The 20,520-nt window shown below is 44.6% G+C and overlaps 1 protein-coding gene across 2 annotated transcripts in view; it reads right to left on the bottom strand.

The window, feature by feature from the left end:
* Positions 588–20,520, bottom strand: part of BMP2K (BMP2 inducible kinase) — a 118,727-nt gene continuing 98,794 nt past the window's right edge. For both annotated transcript variants that reach the window (XM_021101897.1, XM_021101898.1), the window contains one exon: positions 588–6,577. In XM_021101897.1, the coding sequence (XP_020957556.1) occupies positions 5,172–6,577 (1,406 nt within the window). In that variant the 3' untranslated portion in view covers positions 588–5,171. The remainder of the gene's footprint in view (positions 6,578–20,520) is intronic.

A 20,520-nucleotide genomic window follows, 5' to 3' on the forward strand; every position in this document is an offset into this window, starting at 1 on the left:
GGTTCGATCGCCTGGCCTTGCTCAGTGGGTTAAGGATCCAGCGTTGCTGTGAGCTGTGGTGTATGTAGGTTCACAGACGTGGCTCTGATCCTGTGTTGCTGTGGCTGTGGCATAGGCTGGTAGCTACAGCTTTGATCTGACCCCCTAGCCTGGGAAGCTCCACATGCCGCATGTGTGGCCCTAAAAAGCAAAAAAAAAAAAAAGGTTACCGGTTTTTAAAGGGTTTAAAAATAAATTATATAATGCACAAACTATGCCAAACATTCTAAAGGAACTAAAGAGGAATTTCAGGCTCTTATGTTTTGGCCTTACCTTCATCATTATAAGCACCAATAGTCATGGTGCCTGAAGAAATTATGCTAGTTTTTTGTCGCACAAATGCTAGGTCAAAATATGTTTTCTTACTTAAATCCAAAACTGTGAGCTCCTTAGAACGGAGATCTAACCCTATTCATTTTTCTACTCCATTAGCTGGTGCATAACAGGTGCCTGATGTATGTGGTGTGAATGAAAAAACTGACCAGAAGTTTGCATCCAAAACTTTTAATAAGATGATGGCGAATAATGAAAAACTCTGAAGTCATTGATTAAAAAGAATATGCAATCCACTTGGGATTTATTGCATTTAAAGAATGCAGATTATTAAAACAGTAGGTATGATAAATACAGTAAGAAAATAACTTTAAATTTCAAACAAAGTGATGAGGGACAAATTTCAGTCAATAAGAATAAGCGACATAAAGGCAATATAGTACTAAAATCTGTTAGTGCTTAATTAGATAAAAGAAGAAAAAAACAGCAAGTGATTCTATCTCATAAGTTTCCCAGCTATATTTGAGGACTGAACTTTAGAAAGTATGTTTTTTTAGCAATTAGAAATATAATAAAGATGTAAATCAGGTTTATTAAAAGTTAAAGTTAATTGCTTAGTGGTACATAAAAGGCTTCAGAAAATTCAAGTTTAACAAAAAATGGAAGTGTAATAAAAGAAAGTGCACTTAAAGCTGTTTGCCAGCAATTAAAAAGTAGCTTCCTATTACTGCACTGCTTACTATTAGATGACTTTCCAATCACAAAGAACGTAGTAATAAAAACAATTCTCTTTCAAAAGTAGCACAATAAATTTTTAAATAAAAATAACCCCAAATGATGGCCCTTTGCATTTTTATCTGTCTACCTTATTCTTTTAGTGGCTTTTGTAAACCCTCACTAGGAGTGAATGTTCTTTTAGCAATGATTGTGGTTGCAATTCCATTTAAAATTTAAAAATTCACATTACCTCTACAGTAGAGAGATGTGATGCATGCATGCATACGTGTTTATATATTTATCTGGATATATAAACACCACTGTGTACAGAAGTTTTCAAATAAACTATCATGTTATTCTCACAGTAGATACGTCAGCTCATTCTCACAGTAGATCTGTCAGCTCAATATTGGACCTAAAATGAGTCATTTTGCTTAAAAGAGAGAGAGAAAGTTTACTGGACCTTCTACATATACTGAAACAAATGTACCCAAACTCCTCAGAACTAGTGATGCTAACACGCGAGGACCTTCGAGCAGTGCTGATGCTCAGTACCACAACCGAAACGAGACGGAGCAGACCGCAGAGCAGGAACAGGGGTCTGCCTGGAGAGCAGGGTGGGCTCCGCCTCAGGAGGTCCCGCCAGCGAGATGAGGACAATCGTCTGTCTCTGTCACCCGATCAACAGCTGCTTCTGTCTACAATTCCAAACACTGTCGTAGCTGTGCCCAAGTACCTACACGCACGCACGCGCGCACACACACACACACACACACACACATGCAGACACACACACAGGCAGGAGGCGCATCAGTGGAAGAATCCCACCCTTTCCCAATGGATACTTCTGAATAAATACTCCAGTCTGTTAAATTTTCATCCGCCTACAATCTTTCCTCCTCGGCCTCATACACATGCACACCAAGCAACTTTTGTGTCTTAGCAGATACATTCCTTAGTGCCATGAAAGCTGATCTTTTCAACACTACCATTTTGCTGAAGTGATGATATTAAAATAAGTAAATGGTCCACTTTTTAAAAAGATGATTCAAAATCAATAAGCATTATTAAAGCTGTTAGGACAGAAATACCTTTGGCCTCAGACTTTTGCTAGCTTCATAATTTGTACTTCCCTTAGTGCTGATCAAGTATTACAGGTTAGAGGGTGACTACTCGACACGCTCAAGACGCACAGGGACACCTGCTGAACAGGAACCACTGCTTTTCTGCTTTCCTCCCTAAACAAGAATGAGACCATCCCATAAATAGAGCCAACCATGTACTGAGTATTGTGTGCCAAGTGCGTGTCAAGCTCTTTCATGTCTTGGGAGCTTTATTCTTACCCTTCTCCAGGGATTCACCTGGGCATCAGCTGTATGACTTATATCCGACAGCAGTGGAAGAACATGATGGGAAGTGGGAAGCAACCCTAACCCTGAACTCCTTGGGCAAATGCTGCTACGTCAGGACAAAGGATGCCGTTCCCGTTGTGGTGCAGCGGAAAAGAATCCGACTAGAAGCCATGAGGTTGTGGGTTCGATCCCTGGCCTGGCCTCGCCCAGTGGGTTAAGGATCTGGCATTGCCATGACCCGTGGTGTAGGTTGCAGACGCGGCTCGGATCCTGTGTGGCTGCGGCGTAGACTGGCAGCTGTAACTCCAATTTGACCTCCTAGCCTGGGAATATCCATCTGCTGCAAGTGCAGCCCTAAAAAGCCAAAAAAAAAAAAAAAAAAAAAAGAATCTTATCTCCCCACTTCTATCCCCTTGGGTTCCCTATTAGATCCTGAATGTTTCCTCTGAGCTACAATCTCAAGAGGAAAGTCACTGGGCTGTGATACAATAAACCTAAGAATGTAACTATTGTAAACAGTGTCAGTGTTTCCTTAGAATTCATTCAGCATTATACACCAAAGTGTCTAAATCATTTAAAATTATTCAGTGTATGGAAAAACAAGCATAAGCAAGGCCTTGGTATCACCCTCCAGGTATGTCATGTTTCCACCCCAAGGAGACCACACGAATTCATCCCTACCCCTTCTCCACCGTGAAAGTCTGGACATCTAGCAGAGACCACAGCTAAGGACTAGAATAGTCTAAGAAGCATATTGCGTACATATCAACCAACAGATTTTCATTTAAAAAAAAAAACTTCTGTTTGATACAAACCTACTGTAGTTCATGGATTGACTATATATAATCATCAACTCTTCACTTTTAAAAGTATCGCTTGAACCTACTTTGTAAAGTTTCAAAGAAATCTACTTGAGCATTTGCATTAGCAGTATTAATCAACCTGAGAACCAGAAAAAAAAAAAAAAAAAAAGGTGCAAACATAAGTTTTGCCTTTGGCACAAGGAGAAGTTAACTGGTGCAGCCGGGCTTTACAGGTACAGCTTTTAAGCAGTAAGGTCATGCGAGGTCTGCCCCTGCTACACTGCGATTCACATGCTGCTTCTGTTTGTCCACAGGTTTCTGTCTGATTTAAAAGAGAAAAGAGAAGCAATCAAAAATATATAGTTTAGTTACATGTGTTTTGCTTCTTTCCAAGTTTATAGCTCATCCCAGTTGGGGTGCTATAATTAAGAGATTCTGATAAGATTACTCAGAAAATTTAATTGGGCTCAAAGAGAGTTAATTTAAAATACAGCAATCAAGGAGAGTGCCCGTTGATAAGTTTCCTCCTTTTTGTAAATCCTTTTAATGGTTCTAGAAACTGCTCACTGTTAACTGGATAGGGAAGGACAGTTAATTATAACTTAAAACAGTCAGAGATGCAGGAAGCACAGATACCGTATTTCCATTAATTCATATACTTAATTTCTATCTTATTAAATGATTTCTATAAAATCTCAAGTTTCTAATTAGGATTTGTGGTGTTATTTAAAAAAAAAAAAAAAGCCATTTCGTAGCTGGGTTCTTTTCGCTAAAGACAGTCAGCTAACTACCAGAGTTTAGATGCTGGCCCCTTGACACCTGCCACCTTGCAGCCACCCTCAGATCTTGAGTATCAGTGCAGAGGTACTTGCGGCAGGAGCGAGTCCTGCCCATAAGGCTTTGTGGGTTTCACTGTTCTGTGCACTTTATTAAAACTACTCCACCCTCCAGACCTAACTCAAAAATTGCTGCTCACGACTTGGGGAATAGTTGGGGAAGGTGTAATTTAATAAAGGACGTTATTAAATGCAACATGATTTGACCTCTCAAAAACTCGGAGTTTCAGCTACGTATTTTTTTTTCCTAAAATAAAATTTCTATATGACCCTTGTCCTCACTCCCACTCTTCCCAATAATCTGCTTTAGCAGGGACATGATAATAAAAGTTTTGAGCAAGAAGCCATTCAAAACCGGAACATAAAGTGTTCCCAAAGGACTGCTTTTTCTCTCCTCTGTATCATTTTTTTTTCTCTTACATTTTTTCACACGTCAGATATTTCTCTCTAGTTTTTGTTCTAAGCTTCTACGTAGATATTCCACGGTAATGGCACTTGTTTTTTCAAATGAAAGTTTTAGGCACAGCAGTCAGTGATGTCTGGCTCTGCTTTGTAGAGAAAAAGGTCTAAGGACTAAAACCTCTGCACTCTCCCTATGATAACACTTTCTCATGCTTCATGAGAAGTGGATTTTTTTTTTTTTTTTTTTTTACCATGAGGAAATTAGAAGAGACCTTGGGAAAAAAATCCGCAAATGCAACTTGTTGCAAAGAACCTCAGTTTTAAATGCTGGATCCTGGAACGAGCCTGGGATATGCGCACAAAAGTGACCTTCGGTTATAAAAATGACGCCGCAGCTTTCCAGGCCCTTTCAGGGGCTACACGACGGGAAAGGGCCCGCACGCTTCCCCTGGACTCCTGTGCTGGCCGGTCAGTGGCCGAACCCCTGGGTTAGAGTCGCCGCGTCGCTCCCTTTGCTCCTGCGTGGAAGAGGCGTGGAGTCACTACCCTGTGCAGATGCTTCCTTTTTCCATTTGGTTTATTTAAAAATCATCTATTCTGATTGACCTGTAAGAATGAATGATATAAAGGGCTATACAAATAATTTTCTTTCAAAGTCATAAAACTATTCATACTTTTTTTCTTTCTTTTTTTCTTTTTTTTTTTTTTTTGGAAACAGGAGTTAATGCCAAGAGCGCCTCGCAAGTCATCTACTGTTTAGAAGGAAACGGAGCTGCCCCGAACGGGTCTAAGTCGCCCGGCTGTGGCTGCTGGGGCTGCTGGGATCCGAGGCCCTGCACCACCAGCTCTGTAAAGGGCACGGCCCCAAAATCATCCATTTTCAGGGCCTCTGCGCCGTGGAAGGCCCCGTGCAGTGAACCGGGCCTCGGCCGCCCGGGCAGAACGGGGTTGCTGTCGCCCAGGCCCTGGTGCGGGGGGTGCCAGGGCAGGTCCGCGGGGTGGAAGGGCTTGGCCCCGAAGGGGTCCAGGAGGCTGTCCTCGGCCGGCAGGCCATCGGGCAGGGCCACGCTGATGTTCTCCTTGGAGTCGGAGACGGTGAGGAACTCGCTGCTGCTCTGCGAGTCCCGGCGGCCGGCCCGCCGGTGCCTGCGCGCCCGCTCGGGGGTGCGGTAGGCGGGCTTGGCCGGCTTCTTGGCGCCGCCCGCGGGCCCGTGGTGCCGCTTCCCGTTGCTCTTGGCCGCGTCCTGCTTCGGGCGCCGCTGGCGAGAGGTCAGCTTCTGCAGGCTCCGCGGCTTGCCTCTCGGCTGCTGACTCCCGGCTATCTCCTCGAAGGGCACCAGCCCGAAGAGGTCCTCGCTGCTGCCGCTCCGGCTCGCCGCCGCGGCGAAGGGCTGGAACGGAGTGGAGCCGAAGACGTCCACACTGGCGGCCCCGGCGCGGAGGCCGTGGGCCTCGGGCCCCGTCCCCTTCCTGCCGAAGGGCGCCTTGGTGAAGACGTCGAACTCCTCGGGCTCCACCGGCGCCGCCGGGCCGGGCTGGCCCCGGGGGCACGGGGCCTGGGCGCGCTCTCCCTGCCGGGGCTGCGGGGCGCGCGCCGAGAAGAACGGCACGGCGCCGAAGACGTCGACCTCGGGCTGGGCGGCCGCGGGCCCCGCGGCGGAGGGCGGCCGGGCGGGCGCGAGGCGCGGCGCCCCGGGGTCCCGGCCCGGCCCACTGCCAGCGGCGGCTCGGCGGCCCGGGCTGGCGGCGCTGGCGGCGGCCTTGGCCGGCTCGTCGTCCGAGTCGGAGCTGTGCTTCTCCTCCTCCTCCTCGTCCTCGGAATCCATGAGCAGCGGTCTGTGCCCCAGGTTTTCGGGCTCAGTATCGTCGTCGTTAAAATCTCCCGGTTCTCCCTGGAGGCCGCCCTCCTCCTCGGGCTCCTCGTCCTGCTCCTCCTCCTCCTCGCTGCTCTTCGGGGAAGGGGGGTCTGACTCGAAATCACTCTCCGATTCCTCGGCCCCCTTCGGCCCCTGGCCGGGCAAGGACGAGGTCTCCGGGGGTTTCTTTCCAGTCCGCGGGTCTTTAGACAAGGGGCTTGCTTTTCTATGCTTGACGGGGTTTGCAGTGCTGTTGCCTTGATTCGTGGATGCAGGCTCAATTTTCTTTTCAGGAGAACCTGCCGATTCAAAGAAAAATTCTATCACTGCAATGCATTTCAAAAAGTCGTTTGCAGGAAACGACATGTGCTCCCACGAAGTAGTACACATCAGGCACAGCTGTTCCCTTAAAGGAAGACACGGTGGCCGTTCTTTGTCCTCAGGCTGGGGGAATGCACTTGGCCTCAAGCCGAAGGTTAGGTCCTTCGGTGCAGACAGACTACCAGAGGCCCTCAGTGACAGCGAAGTCTTACTCGCAGTCCCCAGAACAGGACTCTGAATATAGGACACAAGCAAATGTTCTTCTCCCACCTTCAAAATAAGATTATCCAGCCACTTGCCTTGCTTGTATTTCAACTCTGTTATAAAGTTTTCCCACAGAGATCAACAAGCATGAATAGCTTGTCTGCTTAGTTACATGTTTCACTGTAATATCTAATTTTTCACTGGCATTCTGGGTTTGGTTTTTTTTTTTTTTTTTTTTTTTTTTTTTTGGTAGCCAAGGATCTTATGAGTTGGGTTAGCATGACTGCATCCCCGCAGCCTGATAAAAGCTAAGGGCCAGCTCCCAAACTGAGACAGTCCCAAGGACACCTGTCTTCCCTGGATGACACCTCCTCCTCTGTCATACCCACCTATTACTAGACAGTACATTAAAAGCTTGATGCCTTAAAACAACTGTCACTATGTTCTCGGTAAGATAGGTAATAAACCTACATCAAACAAACAGAGCGCTTGACAATTTCACTGTATGACATAAAGACAGATAATATGTTCACATGAAAATAGCCCTCCCGGTACACTCTTGCACTGAATTGATTTTCCAGAGGCAGGAAACAATCTGAACAGACCCTACCACACAGCCACTCATCCCTCCCCCTCCTCTGACAATTAGCTAGGGTTGGACGTAGAGTCTTTCGTCATGGCAGCGAACTAGCTTATGACAGAAGGGCCACAACCGTCCGTTAGAACATGGTGGTGCCTGAGTTGCTGCCTTCTCTTTGAAGGTCAGCACCTCCATCTTCCCACCCTCTCTGACTGTATCCCCTCTTGGTCATAGCTGTAGAGACGTCTCTTTCAGTACCACCTGAAACAGGTGTGTTCCCTGGGTTCTATCCTGGGCTGGCTTTCTCCCTCTGCATGTCCTCACCTGAGTCCTGACTTCTTATCTGTTAACGGCCATTTACACCTTTCTGACTGGATCTCTAATACTCACCATGAATACTCATCTCTCCTTCTCATCGAACACTCACCATGAATACGTATATCCTACCCACTACTTCAAACGCAGTATTTCCAGTGAGATCATCTTTCCTCTTAAAATGTGCTCCTCACCAGTTCCCTCCAAAGCAGTGACCACCACTTCCTTCTACCAAGTTCTGCATCTCCTTCCCACCAAATAGTGTTTTTACACTCCGTGGAACCTGGCCCCTCCTCTCTCTCTGCCTGTTTCATTCCCTCCCCTTCATCTAGCAACTCCCGAGCCCCTACGCGTGCCTGTGTGCCCCCAGCCCACATCCCTCACATGGTCACCAGAATGGCCTTTCGGAAACACTCATCGCATGGCGACTGCTCACCACCTTCCAGTGTCTCTAAAGTCCCAACCCGCAGCCCAGCTCAGGGGCCCTCCCTGCCTGGATGCTGAGCTGGGGCACCACTGGCCTCAAACCCTGACGTCTGCCATGGGTATTCCTCTTTAGAGCCACACCGAAGCTCCCTCTGCTCCAACTCGGGAACTAAAAAGATTTAAATAGTTTGGGGTTTGTTTTTTAAATCTCCCTTGCGATCTAAACTCTTCACGTTTGCTATCAAACAGAGCAACCTAACCAAGCTGGGGCTCTCAGAGCCCTCGGCTGTTTCAGCATCTACCATTGTAACACCAGAGCTCAGGACAAATGTCCTACCAGCACCCCCACTCCCACCCGACTGGTCCAGCGTTCCCGGCTGCATTTCAACACCCAGCCCTTGTCAGAGCCCTTCGGAGGCGCTCCTCAGGACATTACCAGGATTTGGTCCCCTGATGGACACAGGATAGGCCTTCCTTGCCAGGCCTCCTTCGGACCCGGGTCTACTGACCACTTACCTCCCAGGTCATTCAGCTGCCCTAACGCTACACCGAGTCAGTATCTGTCCAATGAGACAATAAGCAACCCCTTCGAGCTCACAGCTACACACACATGTCCAATCCACACCGGGCACCGGCAAGGCCCCTGGCAAAAGACACTCTGCATTTGGGATGTGGCTAGCTCCGAATTCAGTTGTTCACATTTCTGTGATTCAACTAAACGTAAGGCGTCTTACTGCCTGCTACACACTCATCAGACACTTCCGAGATTCAGAGAGTAAGCAACCGGCAACTGTGACGGGTGCTTGGGAGGAACAGAGCAGGGCGTGGGCCCAGGGGCAGCGGAAGGAAACGACCCTGGGCGTCGGTCGCAGCCTCTCCGAGGAGATGAGCCTGGAGGCCATGTGAGATGAGCTGGCCATCGAAGGACGCTCATAGGCGGAGCTCGATAAGGGCCGGGCCGGGGGAGAGGCCGGCGTGCTCAGAGCAGAGTGAGAAGGGGACACTGCCCCGGAGGGGGAGGGCCAGATCCGCGAAGGCCCCGGTTACGCCCTGGGCACAGGTTGGGATTTCGTTCTAAATTCTGGGTGCAGTGGGAGCCATTACAAGGCTCTATTTCAAGTTCACGACTTACATAAAGTATCCCGATCAGATTTATATTTCAAAAAGATAACCGCTACGTAGAAAAAAGACAAGGGTGGTGCACAAGTGGGGAGATCGGGAGAGCAAATGGGCCATGCAAGTTAGAAATTAGGGGCTGCTTGACCCTGTGGCAGGGAAAACAGGAGTGGCAGTTGGAGACTGAAGAGGAAAATGGGCTGGATGGTGCTGCCATGGCACGACAGAAGAGGCTCAAGGAGGCCCCGGGACACAGGCTGTCAAGGATTTGGTCTGGGACGCAAAGCTTGTGAGACATTTAAGTGCAAGCAGGCGTCTGTGGCTTGGGCACGAGGGTTAGCTTCTGGCTGAGAGCGTGGACTCGGGGGTCATCGCCATGCAGGGTATGCGGGACGGGCAGGGAACGGGCAAAGGGCTCAGAGGAGGAGCAGGGGCGCCCACACCAGCTCTCGGTGCAAGGCCTTTAGAAGTCAACAGAGGAACCAGCAAAGCCAAGAGAAAAGGGCCAGAGAGGAGGAGCAAAACCAGGGAGCCCAATGCCACCGAAGCCCAGCGAGACCAGCATCTCCAGGGGAGGAGGAGACAGCTGTGCTGGGTGGTCCGACAAACGGGGACAGAGTGGCCGCCGGCTCTGGGCAGCGCCCACAGGTTGCTGGCAACCCTGAGGTGGGGAGGAAGGCTGGAGGAGGGGGCAGAGGAGGTGGAGAATCCCATCAGTTATACTTAAATACAAATACAATCTTCATCCATTACTCATCTGCCAGTTCCCTGAAACCAGCCACGATAAGCTTATTATACACACGGAAAGATACAGCATATCTTAAATCCTAACAGATTAAAACCAAATCAGATGCAGATTCTCATTGGACTTCTCCACACAGCTTGCTTCTGATATTAAAAAACCAAGATTACTTTTAGGGTAGCCATAGCATTTACTTGCATGGATTTTCGGCAGTCCTCCTGCACTCGGGGGCACTCCCTCTGAGACGCATTTCCCCTGAATGCCTGCTCCCGTCACCCACCACTCCGAGAACCCCGCGTGCACCCCTCAGGCCTGCTCCAGGCACCTGTAGGAAGGCCCCAAAATGCTTCCTAAAGCGTCTTCTATGGAACACTAGTCCAGTCTGTGACAAGGTAACAAGAACCAGACAGTTCTGTGGGCCCAGGCACCCGGGCTTATGAAATGCCCCCCCCCCCACCGCCCTCACCGGGAAAACACGCATCATAGTCAAGGTGCTGACCCCTCAGACACAGAAGAACCTGATTTACTGAAACCCAGGGTTTCTGAATATGCTTCCCTCCCTGTGACTTACATGTCACCTCGATGACCCTTTCACACAATTCTGCAAAAAGCACTTGGGGAAAATGCTGCTCTAGGATTTCCCGGGACAAATTCCCATTTCCAGGAGACAGAGTTCCAGGCCTAGAACTGGAACCCTTAACAGAGGAAAGAGCCCTTGGACTGACCTTCTCCTGGACGCTTACATTAATCCCATCCTCTAAACTAACTCCTCCTTTACCCATTGTCAGCACTGCTTTACAAAACACACCTGTCACTTTCCACTTCCTACCCTGCTGCCCGCTGTCAGCTTCTCAAGCTGTGTTAGTTTTAGTACAGATATGTATTTTCTTTGTTGTAAAGCGCTATACAGACCTCCTTTTACTGTCAGTGTGGATATAAATCTACAGATAAGGCAGCTTTACAGCTTCAGTACAGTCCACTAATAATTCTGAAAGGGATAGGGTTAGGATAAAACACTGTCTGTATAATATATAACTATTCACCTACAGAACTGCTTGATTATTTCTAGTTTTCAGCATGTTAAATAGAACTGTGATCATGCACTTTTTCTTTGAAAGGGAACCCAACCCCCCCCCCTTTTTGTGGCTGCACCCATGGTATGCGGAAGTTCCCGGACCAGGGATCAAACCTGCGCCATGGCAGTGACCAGAGCCACAGCAGTGGCAATGCCAGACCCTTAACCTGCTGAACCACCAGGAAATTTCAAAACACCTCTTTCTCAATAAGAATCTCAGTTTATCACTTTACTTATGTATAGTACACAGCTAATAAAGCTACTAACCCAGTCACAATCTTGACAGGATCAGAGCTAAATCCTCTACTCTGTCCCCTCACACGTGAGGGAATATGTGTGTTATTATGAGGGAGTAATGTGATAGCAACACATTCTACTTCGTAGAACCAATGTAAAGAAAGGACTAAAATAAACACTCAGTAAAGTCGACTGTCGTCACTTCCAAGGCAGGGCCACACTCAGTTATCTCATCCATCCTCCTCCAACTTCCCACCAACTTTTCTGGCCTCCTTGGCTGAAGGAGGATAAACTCGACAGGGAAGAGGGGCAGGAGGGGGAGAGGAGGGCCCAGTTCACGGCCAGCCCAGGCCCGCTTTAGAACGACCAAAAATAAGCAAGCAATCCAAGGTACACTCGCACCCCACAGGAGTGCGATTCGGATCCTGGAAACTCCAGCCGGTTTTTAACATTGTTGAGAGCACGATACGAGCCACGGAAAGGACTGCTTTCACAAAGAGCAAGGAAAGCCATGTGAACTGACCGATCCAGTCTCTGTGGTTTCAGCTACATCCCTGAGAAGTGTGGGCAACTGGGGAAACTGCCGGCTGGTACAGACAGGTTTTATTTCCTTTACTGTCACTCCTTCATAAAACGAAAACAATCTATCGAAAATATTTACCCGAATTCCTTTTTTCTCGCACATTCTCACAACCCACCCTGACACTGCTTAAAGGTTTCTCTACTTCTTCATCCTCCCGCTCCTCCATAAACCAGGATGGAGTCCAGCCAGGGGCTACTCTGCCAGCATACTAAAAGCAACAGACACTAAGCACCATGAAGCACAAGCTACACACAAGTGCCCGTCTCTTGGCAGCACCTCCTGAGGGCAAAAGTTAAATTCCAAAGCTGAGGATTACAACCCTCCCAGGGAAGGTTTCACTGTCTGTAACAAGAGCCACCCACTTAATTGCCCTGCCTTCACTGCAAAACTTTAACCTAAAGAATAAAATCATCTCAGTATAATTCTGAGAATTTTAGTCCTGCTCCACAGGCACCAGAGACTGTGCTATCAACATTTATAATGTATTTCTTTGCCTAAACATATTGTGATTTAAAAAAACAAAACAAAATAGACATTCCTACTGTTTGTTCCTGGTGCCAGACTGCTTCTTCCAAGTTGACAGACTAAATAGTACACATTTGACTTATTAATAATAACAGTAATAATCAGGCCACAGTGACTTCTCTGATAATGACACCAGTTTTGCTTAATTTCCCAAAAGTCTATCTGAAATATGTTGCCTTATAATTCAATATATCCCAAATCCTAATAATCCCTATATTACTGAGATCTGTACTATCAACATAAAAATGGCTGGTTTTCACGTAGGGAGAAGGGGACCTACAATATTTACAACAGGCACCAGGAACACACATTTAAAGCATAAACAAATGTCTAGAATGCACCCAGTTGCACTTTTCTCCATTAACTGATTTTGGTAAAACACTAAAATTTCACTGACCAATTTTTATTTCTGGCTCTAAGCAGGGCATTCTTTCCTTAAGTGAAATATGGTAGAATGATATCTTGGTGGCTTCTAGTCAGGGTATTTTTATTTCTGTTTTGTGCCTTGCAACTACAAACTGTAAACATTTCAACTTTTTAAGTAATTTTCCTCTTTTGAGGTCAGGTTCAATTGCTGGCAACGGCCCACATCTAATCAGAGCCAAATCCTGAGAATAAGATGAGTGACTGAGACAGACAATGCAGATTTGAGTAAACTATTAAGAACCGCAGCAATGAGCAACAGAGCGTTAAATTCTCATGCGGCAAATAAACCGTCTCCCGGGGAAATTCCAAGTGTTGAAAAGAAAGCTGGAACAACAGGAGTCAGTAAAGAAAGAGTCAAGAGAAGCAGCACTTACACACATACATTCTGTTTATTCTGTCTTACGGTTTCATATACCTCATACACAGAATTTCAAGTTAGTCGTTCAAAGCTGACTAAGGCAGTGCTTCAATTGTTCGGCACTGTCCGTGCAATTAAAAGCACTTACGAATAAGCAGGTGCAACACTGAATTCACCATTTGGGAACCGTGCATATCCACATCCACAGCACACGTCCCTCCTTCACCAACAGAGGGTTTAACGATGGCGCCCTGTGACGACCTGCCTTCTCCTCCGGACTCGGGGATTAACTCAGGGTCTCACCTTCCTCGTCTGTCAAGTGGGGACAAGAGTGCCCACCTGCCTCAGAGAACTGCAGCAGGGGTGCAAGTGAGAATCAGGACACGTGAGGACATCAGCGCTGGCCCACTGCAGGGACTCAGCGAGAGCTGCGCCAGCCTGACGGGCGTTTCCTACCATCCCCTCCCGAGCCGACCCGGAGCACCTGCTACGGGCTTCTACTGGTGCGGACGAAAGAGCCAGAGCGGCGGGACAGTAACCAGTGCTGGGGGCACAAATGTGGGGCCAGGGGGTTTTCACACCTTAGCTCTTAACTGCCCCCCATTTAGGGTCTCAGGACAATGAGGGTGAAAACAGTCTGCAGGGTTTGTTTGCTACAGTCTTTCCTCTTCCATCTATTAACCACACCAAAAATGTTCCCGTGTTCTCCATGTCCGATCTCTATTGGGACAGGACTTCCTGCCACCTCAAAGGTGTGCAACGTTACCACCCAACGCGCCTCCCTTGGCTTTCTCTTTTCTGCGTTTTGGTGACATTTAATTCTGTTTCGTAGTTTTAAGTATGAAAGCAAAATATGAGAAGGGATTCTTAAAGACATAGTCCAATCTCTTCTTACACATAAAGAATTTGAAATTAGGTAAAAGCAGAATGAAATGCCCATGTTTAAGGCCACAGTGACGTCTCTGCTGATGACATCAGTTTAAAACTCTCATCTGTAAATTCTACAATTAAATTACCAGTAGACTATCACCACCAGCAAACACTCAATATAGCTTAGCACCAACCCCAATATAGCTTAGCACCAACCCCCATATAGCTTAGCACCAACCCCCTACAAAATACAACCACAAACTTGCCTTACATTTCTTTTGTATCCCCTTGCAAAGCTATGCCTGAAAAGTAAAAAACAAAACAGAAACAAAAGAATCAAAAAATAGAATGAGGCCACTATTGTTTCTAGTTCAGCAAATAAGAGTTTTGCTGAAAAGTATAATAAATACCTTGAATGGAGTATGTTATAGTCTGTAGGGTTAAGTTCTAGAAAACCCTAAGACTTCATCCACAAATGAAAGCATACACAACTTTACAAAATCCGCAGGAGACAAACATCCCAAGAGCCTCTGGTTCCTCATCTATGAAGTAAGGACAATAATGGAAATCACCTGATAAAGCTAAACATTAATAAAATCCATCTTATCTAGTGAAAGGTCACTAAATATTAGGGTGTGTGAGACAAATTTATATTAGATTACCAGAGTATACTTTGATAATAAATTCATTCATCAAGGTATTGTACAAAGATAAGACAAATGCTTGCAAGCCATTGCCTTTGGCATGGATAAGCAATGAGATCCTGCTGGGTAGCAGTGGGAACTAATTCTGTCCAGTCACTTACGATGGAGCATGATAATGGGAGAAAAAAGAATGTATACATGTATGTGTAACTGGGTCACCTTGCTGTACAGTAGGAAATTGACAGAACACTGTAAACCGGCTATAATGGAAAAAAACAAAAATCATTTAAAAAAATAAAAATAAAAATTCTATATATAATTTTACTTTGCCCAAAAAAGAGACAATTCCTGACTTCAAGAAGCCTACCACTCAACTCGAATTGTTGTGAAACGAAACCCACGCACTAATCCTGATTCCTGATTCTCGAAAACAGTGACCAAGGTAACAACAACTGGGAGGCCCTAAAGAACACGCTCACCTGACCAAAGGAACCTCAATACACCAAACAAACAAAGAACGTGAATCCATCCATTCCAAGCTCAAGTTCTCATAAAAGGGTATTTCTCGGTGTCAAAATTTCAAAGACATCTTTGAATCGTCTTGCACAGTCCAAAAGAGAGTTCGAACTCAAAAGCTAAAATTTATCATCAATTTTCACACACTTTCATATACTCAGTATTAGTATTCCCTTAAACAAACCCTTTGTGATGAGATCCTAGTTAATTCCACACTATTTTAAGTAAATACTGCACATATATTCTTAAACCACATAAATGAACCTTTACAAACTATATCAAAACATTTAAAGTATTCAGAATATATCCCCCAAATATAGGGAGGAGGCATATCTGTATCCTACTATTCATATCCCACTCTTCCAATCAGGTCCATTTTTAAGAGGATAGGTCTTTTAGTTATAAAACAGGTGGTCCATTTTTAATCATATAAGAAGATTCTACCTTCAAGAAAATTTTGTTTTGATGTTCTTTTCCTTGCTATCAGATTATAGAGGATAAATGGCTTGAAACTGCTATTGTAATTACATGCCTTCTGTTGCCTCATCGTTTTAGGGTATGCGGGAGGGGCTCTTAAGACTTCAAAGCTCACTCTGAATTGGAAGCATACTGCCTGCCGTCATTTCTCAGCAACTGACCATGCCAGACCCAAGGATTAGGGGATTAGAGGGTTTTATCAAAATCTGTATGATTTCTCTTAAGACAGGCCAAGTGACAGCCTGAGTATAAAAAGAGAATCATGCCAGTTGTGGGCAATGTTTGCCATAAAACTGCCACAGAACTGACATTTCTATTCTGCTACTCATCTTACTGCAGGTTTGTATTTCAAATCAGTCACCGAACACTTCTGTTTTACTACTACTTACAGAAACAGAGTGTAGCATCAGACAGAGCTAGATTCCTACCTAGAGGCTGTCTGACCTTAAACAAGTCACTGACCTCCTCTCTGAGCCTCAGTTTCCAGTAGATGGATGCAGCAGAATTCCATAAAGGGTGACCATCATTGCTGACATTCTGGAATAGAAAAAGACCTACTAGAATCTAAAGCTATGGACAATACCCCTCTATCACGGCCTATAAGATGACCCAGCATTTGGACTAATAATCTGTAATAATTTATGTTCCAACAAGTATTCGCTATATATAATGCGACCTTCCCCAACCCTAAATTCAGTTTAACTTCCTATTAGCTAACGAGACCCATGAGGTAGGTCTGGCATTTGGGGAGAGCCAGCAAACGCTATTTAAAAATGAAATCCAATACATGAAATCTAAATTTTTGGTGACCAAATTCTTCAAATACTGCATGTTTCAGAAATCGAGAGTATTTATTAAAATGAAGTGGCCCACACTGTGATTCACAGAGCCAGGTGTCCCAGGTTAGCACACAACTAACTAGAACATGACGTCCGGGGAGAAGTCAGGCAGGCTGTGTGCCTTCAGGACTGGGAAGGAACACTGTGCTTTTGAAAGAAGGTTTATGTGTACACTGTCCTGAACGCTCCAATACGAATAGAAATGGTGCTATCCAAACCGTTCTTGGCAGGGAACGGCCTCAGAAACAGGTCCTACACTTCTGCTCAGCAGCTAACTATCTGATTATTACTAGAACTCTGTACTACTACTAGTTGGACAGCAGTTGCCAAACTCATTTTAACACTAAGATTCTGGAATTTAGCAATAAGTAATAAAAATACTGCTTAATAACACAACCAAGAGCAACACACAAAACAGCAGCCAACACTGAGCATGTCTGTGTTTTGTGTAACATTCTCTCATTTAATCCTTCCAATAAACTCATTGAGTAGCTAATATTATCTCCAATTTAAGATAAAGAGACCCTTGAAGAAATTAAGCAACATCCAGTATCACGTAGTTACTCTGTGACAGAATTAAGATTCACAGCCAGGGCTTTACAATGCCAAAGCCAGTGTTCTTCATGACACACAAGACTACTAACACCAGTTCAGTAACCTGACAATAAAGGAATATATAATTTCCACTGTAATTAAAGTATCGACTTACGGAAGAAGAAATTCCCTTTACACACAGCACCAAGCAGATTCTCGATATACTTATTTGACTTGTGCATAAATGAATAACTACGAAATTTAGTTTTGCCCATAAAGAAATGTTTAAAAATATGAAGAAGAAAAACTATTATATATTTGATTCATCTTAAGACACGATCTACCAAGATGCTACGCTTCTTCAAAGGTCTACAAGTGATATCATAAGCTAAGGTAACAAAGAGAAAGATGCATCTATGTGGAATAAAGCCACTGACTACACCAGATCTAGAGTACATGGAGCTAGTAAGAAGAAGCAACAGGTATTTTTCCTTCTACGTATCAGAGGCTACGGGGACCTAGAGCCAGCGGCGCAGCGTGCAGCCATTCCTCTAGTTGAAGCCTCACCCCCTTTCTTGAAGCTAGAATACAATGAAGCAGTGCCTTGGAAATTCACAAAGAAAATTATATCCGACAGAATTATTTACCCAGCCAAATTACAGCCAAGTGTCAGGTTAGGAAAAAAAGATATTAGGCAACAAAATTTAGCGTTTTCTTCCCATGCATATATATTTTCTCAAGAAACAACTACCACAATTGCTCTACTAGAAAAAGGGAAAGAGGAGAGCGGGAATTCCTAGGAAGACTGATGGGTAAAAGAAAATGCTCGGATGCTAAGTGTGGGCAGGCAACCAACGCAGACTGCAGAGCTCCACGAGAGATACAGTCAAGTAAAAACGAAAACGCCAGCCACCTTAAACTGGGCGGACATGACACTTCTACATGGGGATGAATAGTGACAGGTACATAAAAACTTAACTAAGGGAATAAAAACACAGTTATTTTGATAAACATCCGTGTGACTAACTCCAGGAGAAATAAAACCACACAGAAGGAAATGTAATCATGGTATACTGGACCTCAGGGGCAACAAGCATTCACACATTCAGAAAATGCACACTTGAACACCAACAACCAATTGTGTCAAAACTCTGCATATGATTGCAGCTGGATGCTAACAGTATAATTAATCCAAACCATCACTTTCCATAATGGGAAGTCTACAGTTATTACCCAAAATTGAAAAAAGAGGAAGAAATCATAGAATAAATATATTAAAATGCCGGAAGTGAAAAATTACTCTCTAGGGAGTTTTGAACAGGTAAGGAACAAGCAGAGAAGTGACTGGTTTCATTATAAGCCTTATTAAATATAACTTTTTGAAGTATCATTTTAATTCAAAAATTCAGCTTAAAAACAATTTTATAAAATTATGATGAACTGAAGAAAAGCAAAGGAAAAACCAACCCATTATAATTTCAAAGTTAAGGTTCAAAGTTTTCACAGAAATTTTTCTTTCAAAATAAAAACACAACTCCTAATAAACACAGCATAGTAAGGAAGACTAGATTCAGGACAGAGGGTCTTCTTAAAATGCACTCTGCCGGTAGAATTCTTACAGCTTTCTGCCTCATGGCTGAGTTCATCCTGTTCTCAAGATGCATTTTCTACAGGGTTTACCTAAAATTGTGTTCAGGAACTGTCAACTCTGGTTCAAGTACGATGGCCTGTCACACAGACACACCACTCTGCACTGCACAACCCCCCCCCCACCCCAGGAAGGCGCTCCTTGCCTTCCTTCTGCCTCCTTTAAGTCTCCAGACACTCACGATGCCTGGCGGAGTACATTTTCATTGGATAGAACTCCTTTTGCTTTTTCCAATTTCTTCCTAAAGCTTATGAAGTTAATTTTTATCTCAGAGAGTCAATTATTTTACCACTAGAAGAAAATAAATGCCTTCAAATATGTTGCTACCTAAAAATTATTTATAACAAAGTATTTCTAAGCTCGATGATGAAAAGCAGCAAGTGATTTTAGAGTTTAATTTGAATCTTAATGAAAATAAATTAACAAAAAGCCATCACAGAAAAGTCGTCATCTTTTTCTTCTCTCCGTGGGTGTTCCTCTTATGACCAATCTCTCCTTTATCCCAGTCTCTGCACTCAATTTTCCATAACCAAACTATCCCAATGTTCGTATTAACACTAAATCTAAAGCTGCTTTTGGAGGGAGAGCATTTATATAGAAGGGCATTTTTTTATTGCCATTGTCCTCATACTAAGAAGTATGAATTTTTAGGAATAGTCGTAATTTTTCCATATGCCCAATGAATATTAACAGGTACTTACTGGCAACTGGGAAGGATTCAAAGACAGAAAACTCATGTTTTCAACCCTCAATAAGCTTAAAATATAACAGAGAAATTAAAATACCCACAGTAAAAAGAAAAACAAAACAGCAACAGCAGCAATCAAACTCAAACTTGTGAGCTTATTTATAACTACAAAAATTGTATTCCAACCCCAAAATCAGGATGCCCAGGGAAAAGGCAAATCACTGAGGCTTATCTAGTTCCTGATTCTAGTATTCTTCCCCCAGGGTTCTTTCAGGAGACATTAAAGAACAGAGACCTTGCACAGACTTGTGCAAACCTGAAAAGGATTATGCAATTCCTTCTAGAGTATGAGAAAGAGCTAGTACTGAGACCACTCTCTGCCACAAACAGATCAATATGTGAAGTCACTCAGTACTGTGTTCATGAGAACTTCTGCAGACCACTTGCGCTAATATACACAGATTTTTAAATAATCACTTGTTATAACAGAAGGCACTGGGGTCACGTGTGTGAAGGAGTGCTGTGCAGATTAAGGAAACAGACACAGTAAGCTGGGTTCCCTGTTAATTATGTCATGTCATTCACCAAAAAGATAAATGGAAGGAAGCAAACAGAAAATGACAAAAATATGTTCGCTTTTCGATAAATGTCAGGGTGAAAACACAGAAAGGAACGTGAAAGCACGCAGAGACACTCTCGGTTGCGGTGCTGGGCGCTGAGTCTCGATGCTGAGTGGCTGCAACACCGCTCCAATGTATTCATCAGAAACCCCGAACACCTATTTCCTATTTTGGCTGTGCAGTCATCCGTTCTCCTCCTGTTGTTCTCTCTTGGATGCATGAATTTTAATGGCAGTGACGATGTTCCATATGCCACTCGCCCGAGTGAGAAAGAAAAGAAACAAAACCAAAGAGCATGGCTGACAATTACCTTGAATATATTCAGCAAAACCTTCACCTCCTAGCAAAGCATGACTTCTCCCAACACATTTCCCTCGTCTAAGATTAAACTCAAATTTTTCCACTATAACCATAAACACGCACAAACCCATTTATGCCAAAGTGGGTTCTACTCCATCCTAGTACCTTCGATGTGTTAACTAGAACCAGGTATTTTTA

Source organism: Sus scrofa, chromosome 8, assembly GCF_000003025.6.
Source record: "Sus scrofa isolate TJ Tabasco breed Duroc chromosome 8, Sscrofa11.1, whole genome shotgun sequence".
NCBI lineage: Eukaryota > Metazoa > Chordata > Mammalia > Artiodactyla > Suidae > Sus > Sus scrofa.